This window comes from Triticum aestivum, chromosome 4D, assembly GCF_018294505.1.
Source record: "Triticum aestivum cultivar Chinese Spring chromosome 4D, IWGSC CS RefSeq v2.1, whole genome shotgun sequence".
In the NCBI taxonomy this organism is placed as follows: Eukaryota; Viridiplantae; Streptophyta; class Magnoliopsida; order Poales; family Poaceae; genus Triticum; species Triticum aestivum.
Genome location: NC_057805.1, coordinates 448,109,969 through 448,118,486, shown reverse-complemented (window position 1 = coordinate 448,118,486; position 8,518 = coordinate 448,109,969). Strand labels below are relative to the sequence as shown.

General features: G+C 52.3%; 1 protein-coding gene across 1 annotated transcript; it reads right to left on the bottom strand.

Moving 5' to 3' along the window:
* Nucleotides 1-4,351: 4,351 nt before the first annotated feature.
* LOC123100265 (indole-3-pyruvate monooxygenase YUCCA8-like) lies at nucleotides 4,352-7,479 on the bottom strand. The gene is made up of 4 exons (XM_044522215.1): nucleotides 6,500-7,479; nucleotides 5,753-6,001; nucleotides 5,033-5,155; nucleotides 4,352-4,928 (listed from the first exon to the last, which is right to left on the bottom strand). The coding sequence occupies exons 1-4, from the start codon at nucleotides 7,163-7,165 to the stop codon at nucleotides 4,707-4,709; spliced, it is 1,260 nt and encodes a 419-aa protein (XP_044378150.1). The 5' UTR covers nucleotides 7,166-7,479; the 3' UTR covers nucleotides 4,352-4,706.
* Nucleotides 7,480-8,518: the final 1,039 nt, after the last annotated feature.

The following is an 8,518-nucleotide window of genomic DNA, read 5'->3' as shown; positions in this document are numbered from 1 at the left end:
TTGGCAGGGGTGTGGCGTGGTGGACTGGGTGGTGGAGCAGCGGCGACGGCAAGAGAGAAAGAAAGAAGGCGGGAAAATGGGGAGGATGGAGTAGCGGGGTCCGGAAGAGTTTTCGGTGGGCCCGGGATGTCGGATTCCTATGTTTCGTCTGTCCGGACTCCCGCAAAGCTCCTCCATTTTTGTCTCCGTTTTCCGAGAAAAACCGCGTCCGAACTGCCCCGCAGATCGATACAGGCTCGCATTGGATGGCAACAGCGCGGTCCGCACGAATACGGGCGATTTGCGGGTCCGTCTTGAAGATGCTCCTAACCGAATATATTTTCCGAGAAGAATATCCTCTCTCGAATGCAATCGAGAGCAAGGTGCACTTCTAATCGGCATACGGTACTATACGGCAATTCAGTAGGGAGAGGGAAGGTGTCGGGGGTCGGTGAGCAAGACAAATGGGACTCAGGTTCGTCGTCAAGGTATGGCACGAAGCCAAATGGCCTCCGACGCAAGGCGACAACTAGGGCCAGATCCGAGAGCCCTACAGGACCAGGCGCCAACTCCCACTCAACGCACCGCACGCAAACGGGCAGACACGTACCGTCGGTACCGATCGATGGATCGAAATGGAGCTGGAGTGAGTACTGCTAGCTCAGGTGCAGAGAGCCACGCTGTTCCATGTACCGTATAAGCCTAGAAAAAAACTGCACCGTATCGAGTGTGTCATCTGTTGTGTGCATGCCCATATGAGAAGACTCGAGTTCCAGAGGAGTGGGTCGAGTGACAGTACGTGATACATGCATGGCACGCGACGTATACGTGCATAGACTAGTCTAGTCTGCTACACGTACGTACAGTACGGACTACAGAGATCGACCTGACTAGTAACAGTGATCCGTAGTGTATACTATATCCGACGCGGCGGAATGAGATTTTCGTACTATAAGACAAGCTTTGTTGTTGCCCTGATCATTGTAATTAAGAGAATCACAACAAGTAACTGCGTTAGATTAAGTTCTACTAATGTCCGATGCAAAATATTTCCCTCGTTTCATTCATCAAAAAGGAGAGCTACAAAGTAAAATTAAGACGGAGTGAAATCCACAAACAAAAGCTTACCCTTCCGACGATGATGATTTTCTAAGTGTTTTGCACGGGCTTTAATCCAAAACCTCGTTTGGGCCGCGATCGTTTGAAAACCAAATGTTGGCATAAAGAAAGTGTCTGCGAACACGCGGTGCTAAGCTTGGCAAAAGAAATCTGCCATGGCACAAAGAATTCCTTTTTCTTCCTCTATATGCAGAAAGATCGCAATACATCAATCTTTGATAGCCGTCAGCGGTGAAGGTCAATAATTGTGGCTAGGGACTCATCCTCTTCAAGCTTGCCCGGCGTGTTCGTGGATCCACCTCTCCTCTGGCAACTGTTCAGATAGCCGATGGAGGGAAGGGGGATCGTAGTGCCTCGGCTCCGGCTAGTAGTTGAGATTATGTTTTTCTTCTTCTTCCAGGGGACGACGACACTTCATCGAGCTGGTCTTTCGAACTCCGCCATTCCTTGAGTTTTGTCCATTGGGACAGAGCCGAAGGAGCTCCAGAGTAAATTGCTGCCGCCTTGGAACGATGAGGTTAACATTTCTAGCCATGTTACCAATGTCCTCTCTGCCGTAGCCCACTACGATGGTAGATGGGGTGCCTTGACATATCGTTGAGGACACTTGATGACTCCAAAGATAAGAGAAGGCCGAGCGTGATCGAATTTCAAAATGTGCTAGCAAACTTGCATCGTTGGAGAAGATGGGATGGGATCTGGATATCAAACTTAGACCCAATTGTTCACAAAATGTTACAGTGTAAACGGCCTTTGGATTGACCTTATAAAGGTCAAGTATCTCGAAGGCAAGCCATTGGCCCTGTGTCGTCGTAGGGAAGGCGGTTCCCGTTCTCCATCTTTTTTTTCCTGGGTTGCCCAATGTCTACACTAACAACCTTGGGGAGGGGGGTTCACCGTGTACTCCATCTGTGTTACTACTTCATTCCTGGTTGCCTAGGTTCTCCACAGTGGTCTAGGGAACCTTTCATTATGTAGATCCCTTAGCCTGATCGAGGTGGCCGAACAGATTGTCTGACGGAGGAACTCGATCTTGTCGTGTAAGTATCATTGTGTCAAATCAGACTCCATTTCTTGTCTTGGCTAAGCCACTCTATCACACCATTTTTGTGGTCCGTGTTCCATTTAGCTCACATAGATGTGGTATTTTTGCCTACCTTTTAGGATCAAGATCTTGACTTGGTAGCTTATTACGGGTCAGTTATCTTTGGGTGACCAAATCCAAAAGGGCAACAGCCTTGGGGACAGACGTTGCCCCTATGCCATGTCGAAGTGAACGCTAAACACATTTTATTGTTGTGCGTCACTGCACAATTCCTTTGGATCTCTATCCGGGTTGTCATGGGTTGCCCCGGTGCCCCTCGAGCTTCCTCGATTTTACGATATCATTGCAGGCTCAGAGCAACTCCAATGAGGCGATCCATTTTGTCCGCCCGTATCCGTTTGGATCGGCGCGGACAAAAGTGAAGGCCTAACGCGCCGACCCAAACTTAAATCGTGTTCGCATGACGTCCGCGCCAACCCATTTCCGGCCCAAAATTACGTCTGGAATGCGTCGGCGCGGACGCGCCGCGAGTCTCCACGCCGTCCGCCGCGTACCCACCTGTAGGCCATCCAACCGCCACCGGTCGTCTTATTTATCACAACCACCGACAGCGGGCCCACACGTCAGCCAGTGGAAGCGTCCTTTTTTAACTATGCGTGCGGCGGGGTCGGCCTCATCCACTTCTCCCGTCCACATCTGGCACCCCACCACTCCCTTTGCTTCCTCGCCGGCGACCGCAAACCCTAGCGCGCCCATGGGCCTCTTCGGCAGCAGCAATGGCAAGGGCAAGGGCACCCCCGGCGCCTCGTCTTCCCGTGCTCCCCTTCCCCCTCCTCCTCCGGCGGCGCCGCGTTTCCGCCCTGGTCGCCGGCGCCTGCACATCTCGGTGCACCAAGCGCGGTGGCACTGGGAGTACAGGCAGCCACTGCCGTACCCCGATATCACGCTGCCGCACCATTGGCATCTGGATCCGCAGCGGATCCCGGTACCGGCGGTTCCGCGGAGCCAGCGGGCGCACGACGACGAGGTGCGCAGGCGCCGCACGCAGCTCACGCCGAAGGAGGCCTCACGTCGCAGCTCACGCCAGCCGACGCGTAAGCGCTCCCCGCCTCCACCCACTTGGCCGGAGGAGGCCTACTCGTTGACGGGCCAGTACCGCGAGTGAGTGAGCACACCTCCCGTCCACTTCGCCGCGACGCCGGAGCAGGAGACGGCCCACCTCGAGCGCTGGAAGGAGCACTGGCTCCGCTAGGAGCAGGCCGATGGCGAGGAGCAGATGCGCTACGAGGCCATGCTCCAACGTGACGCGGAGGCGCTCCGGCTCGAGGAGGTGGAGGAGGAGAGCGCGCGGCTGGCCGCAATGCCGCCGCCCCAGCAGACGTCAGAGGAGGCTGCCCTGGCAGCGTACCAGGCGGCGTTCGGGTGGGCTGGCCCTGCTCCGGTCTTCATCGACCTCACCGACGACGGCGGCGTCGACGGCAAAGGCAAGGGCAAGGCCGACGACGTCTAGGGCAGCGTGCGGGGCGGCAGCAGGCGGGCGCAGACTTATTAAATGTTTTATTTAATGTTTATTAGATTTAGGTGGACTTTTGGCCGGCGTTTGACCGGCCACTTTATGTTTAATTATGTTTATTTCATGCAACTTGTTTTTTTTTTCACGCCGGCATATTTGGGTCGGCCTCCCCGTTAGGCGGTCAAGCCGACCAATTTTAAAATACGGACGCGCACGTCCGACCGGCCGACCCAAACGGACAAAAAGCGGACAAAGCGCATGTCCTTTTGGGTCGCCCCGTTGGAGTTGCTCTCATCCAGCCGAAACCATCTTCGTCTACTGTGTGTGCCTTCATTTCTCCGTTTCCCAAAGAAAGGTAAAAACTGTGGGTGTGCGCTTCGGTGCCATAAGCTGGTGCTATCAGTTGTTTTTTATTTTTATTTTCGCTTGCACTTTGAACTGTTGTAAGACCCGATCGATGTGTTGGTTTATGGGTAAAGCGGGGGCGTAAAGCCTGCATGGTGATGCAACAGAAACTTCTTCAAGCAACAAAATGAAGAAGTTGTGACTGCGTGCACCGGAAAACATTGTCTCGACCCAACTGTTTTCTCTTCTGCGCGCATGTGTAACTGGACAGGATGTTACACTGGGAACTAGTGGCAGCTAGCTAGACCGCGAGGGGGGCAAACCAAACCAAATGGTGTTGGGCTTGGCGACGTACGTACGTACGTAACGCAGACATCAGCCCTGCGTTCGCTGGACAAAAAAACGCCTGCGCCCTTCCAGCCGTATGCGCATGCATGGACAAAAACACTAGTGGCAGACTTTTTCCTATTCAAAATTTTGTCACAGTCCAGCCCTGCTCCAGGCCATGGCCACTGCACATACACACTCACACACACCTCCTCTTACTCTCCCTCTCTCCCATATACATACAGTATGAGTCTGCCACTGCAGTGAACAGCGCCATCAGCCGCGCGGCCGGTGGCACCAGTCTCCCTCCAGGCCAGCTACATGCATAGCTCACAGGGGTGCCTGCAACACCACCGCCCTGCCCTGTGGGTCGATGGATCACACTGGGGAGATCGTGGCCGCTCCAACTCCAGCTCCAGCTGCCACCATCTCCTCCTCCTGCCAACTCCCGGCGATGTCGGCGGCAGCACGCAGCGCGTCCGCGCCCGCGCCGAGCAGGCCCCGGCCGGAGAACCCGACGCAGTACAGCCCGTTGGGGCCTCTCCAGTTGCTGGGGCACCTGGCCTTGGGCTTGCCGTCCTCCGTGAAGAACCCGTCGTTCTGCACGCACGCACGTACGTCGTAGAACGGAATGGCATCAGTAATGCGTGCCGTCGAGTTTGTGGAAAGCGTTTGCTTGCCATGCATGTCGAGAGAGCTGTTACCTGGAGCCATGACGGGACGTTGCTCCTGTAGCCGGTGGCGAAGATGACGGCATCGAAGGCCATCTCGTTGCCGTCCACGAACCTCGCCCCGTTGCAGCCCAATGACTCCACTTCTGCCACCACCTGCACACACAAGCCATCCATCAGAACGTCAGACGTGCACATGCCAGAAATATATAAATGAATATAGAAAAATGCTGTACAAGAGAAGAGAGAGGGAGAGGTGTAGAGAGAGAGAGAGAGACAGAGAGAGAGAGAGAGAGAGGTGTTTCAACTTTCAGGTCAAATAGAATGTGCACACACTGTACGGGGATTGTTGCTACTTGCAAGAGCTCATCACAAGGTTACGCATGAGTGAGAAATCATTGGAGATTGCGCTCGACAGGAGGCCCTGTGGAGAATGCCATGGAGGCAGTGCTATTTTTGTTCCCACACGTCTAATTTCCCTAGCTAGCTACCAAAAGTACACACGCCCTGCATCAGGCAGATCAAGTGGTAAAGTAAAGGCCAGACACAGAGAGGTAAACCGGTAAAATCTCACTCCACTCAACAACAAGATCAACCGAGGTAGAACGTTGTAGAAACCTCAAAAGCGATCGGCAGTTGGAATGGCATGCACAAGAAACAAGTCTCTCTCTTGACTCATTCTTCTTCGCCAACCACTAGCTAGCAAGCATATCCTTCCTAGTAGAGAGAAGAGAGAAGTAACCATGACCATACCTTGATGTTTCCGGATTTGATCAAGGACCATGCCCCCACGTCCAGAACAGGGCTCTTCCCGGTCACCTCCTTACTCTCCAAAGGCCCCAGCTTGGGCCTCTTCAGCCCGTACTTCTCGGTGTCCCCAAGAATCATCTTTGCAACCAGGAGGAGGAACATGTCCACCAGCTTTACCGGCAGCCATCGCAGCAGCTTCATGGCTATGCCGAAGGTTGAGGATCCAAGCATCTCCCTTGGTAAAACGTGCACCTGTTTCATCATTGCGCACAAAATATATGTTCAAATAGGTTGTAGGGTGAATATGTTCACATGTAGAAAAAGACCATAAGCTCATGCATACACCGAGAGAGAAGCAGAGTTCTAATATACTACTGGTAGATACCAGTACTCCCTTCGATCTAAACAAAAAGTGTCGCAGCTTTGACCTAAGGTTAGTTCGGCCTTAATTCAAAGCCGGGACATTTATTATGAATCGGAGGGAGTAGCATATATCGATCATAGGACTATAGTATCAAAAAGCACACTAGCATACTAGTACGGAAGAGGGCGACCACATTCACATATGCATATGTTCTTCTGTTTATATATAGAAGAAAGGCAAAGGGGGAAACTATTGAAACTCCAGGGCATAAAGTGGTCTCCAAACGGGCAAGCATCACACAGCATGTGTAGCATCAAGAAACCCGACGAAACAAGAAAGCAATGTCTCATGGGAGGAAGCGGGAAGAGAGGACTTGGTTCACTTACCCCACTCCGTACTGACATGAAAGGGATGGCACCATGCTCGCACAGGTCCAAGCACATCTCCATGCCGGAGTTGCCACATCCCACCACCAGCACCCTCTTGCCCTTGAACCTCTCCCCGCTCTTGTACTCGCTGGAGTGCAGCACCTCCCCGGCGAACCGCTCCCTCCCCTTCACCTTGGGCACCACCACCTCCGCGTTCTCCCCGCTGGCCACCACCAGCCACTTGGACACGTACTCCGTCACCTCGCCGCCGTCCGCCGCCGCGGTCACATGCCACAGCGACGTCGCCTCGTCGAACCGCGCCCGCGTCACCGTGCGGCCGAACAGCGGGGAGATGGAGAAGTGCGCGGTGTAGGAGTGGAGGTAGCGGAGGAACTCGCGCTTGCTCGGGTAGGTGGGGAACTCCGGCGGGAAGCGGACGTGGGGAAGCTCGCAGAAGACCTTGGGGAGGTGCAGGCGGAGGCGGCCGTAGGTGCGGTTCGTCCAGAGGTCGGCGATGCCGTCGGAGCGCTCGAGGATGGTGAAGGGCACCGCGTGCCGGCGAAGGGTGGCCGCCACGGCGAGGCCTGACGGGCCGGCGCCGACGATGATGGGGCCCTTCACAATGCACGAGCTCTGCCTAGGGCTCGTGCCACCATTACCTTGCTCTCCTTGCATGGCATCCATCGATCAATGGCCCAAGAATCAATAAGCCTAGAGCTAGCTTGGCACACAAACACACAACTATCTCTCTATCGCTCTCTCCTTGGAAGGTTACACTCCCAAGCTCATGGAATGGAATGTGGAGAAGAAGACACCACCTAGCTAGTCCTACGAGTTGTCGAATGCGTATCTCTTCTTTGCCTCTAGTCTCTGAATGAAGCTAGATGTAGGCACAAACCTAAAGCTGCTAGTGACATCGTCTTCTTCTTGCATGTACTACAGTAGTACCAGTGTAAGCATGGAGGAGGAGAAAGGCGTGATCAGAACCTATTTGGCTACCTCAGTGACCTCAGAACCTATGTACTGCAGAGGTCCCTCTCCCCTATATATAAGGAGAAGCGAATGTAAAGGGACAGCTTACATTGTACATAACTATTTTTATGAGTACTGTCACCACTGTTGGCATGACTGAAAACCAATCTTTTCAGTACAAAATGGAAAAGGAAACTAATACCCCTCCGTTCACAAATATAAGATGTTTTGGATATTTTAATATGGACTATATATGAATTGAAATGAGTAAACAAACATATAGTAAAATGGGTCTATATACGTCCGAAGCAGGAAAAAGTTCTTTTTGCGAAAAAGCAGAAAAAAAGTTAGAACATCCCAATAATGAACGGATGGAGTACTTTATATCATACTACATCTGTCTCATATTAATTGATATATGACGCTCAAACGGATCTAGCCGTACTATACCAATTATATTCCTTTGTTTTCTTATTCATAGGCATGCCTAGAACGCAGATATATCAGATCGTATGAGATCTAGCCATGCAATGTACTTCGAAAAACTAACCACGTAAGGTGTATGTGCCCTCCCTTGTCAGGAATGCATGAACATTGTTTCCAGTGTTGGATCTGCATATCTAGAGGCGAATCCTTCCTTCCTTTCTTCATGGTGGTCCTTGGTTCTCTCCTAGATTCAGCCAATCATTTCTTTGTCTGCTGAGAGGAGTGTTGCATTTGTTAATATGGGTAATGCTCGCATATCCATGCTGCAAATAATATATTTTTTCCCTTTTGGATAGCATGGAAGCACGCATCGATGAAGAAACATTGCTACTTCATAACGAAAGGAAGGGAGGCCCATACGGAGCTCTATACCGTGCATCTGCTACCAAGTAGGCGACGCTGATCCGGACATTCTGCTACCTGACAGAGAAACCTTGCAGGTCAACCCTTCGCTTGAACTTAAGATCTACGTACAAGTTTCCTGGAGCTTTTGCTTCATTGTAGTGAAGCTTTCTGGAGCTTTTGCTTCATTGTAGTCCACTCCGTAGTTACTTTGGGCGCGGTTGCTACTTTATTTTG

Bases quoted from the DNA above. Each gene is read 5' to 3' on its own strand.
- LOC123100265 (XM_044522215.1), bottom strand. From the start codon at position 7,165: ATGGATGCCATGCAAGGAGAGCAAGGTAATGGTGGCACGAGCCCTAGG. The intron at 5,156-5,752 runs GTATGGTCATGG...TTGTGTGTGCAG, and splicing joins TCAAATCCGGAAACATCAAG to GTGGTGGCAGAAGTGGAGTC. The intron at 4,929-5,032 runs GTAACAGCTCTC...GCGTGCGTGCAG, and splicing joins ACGTCCCGTCATGGCTCCAG to AACGACGGGTTCTTCACGGA.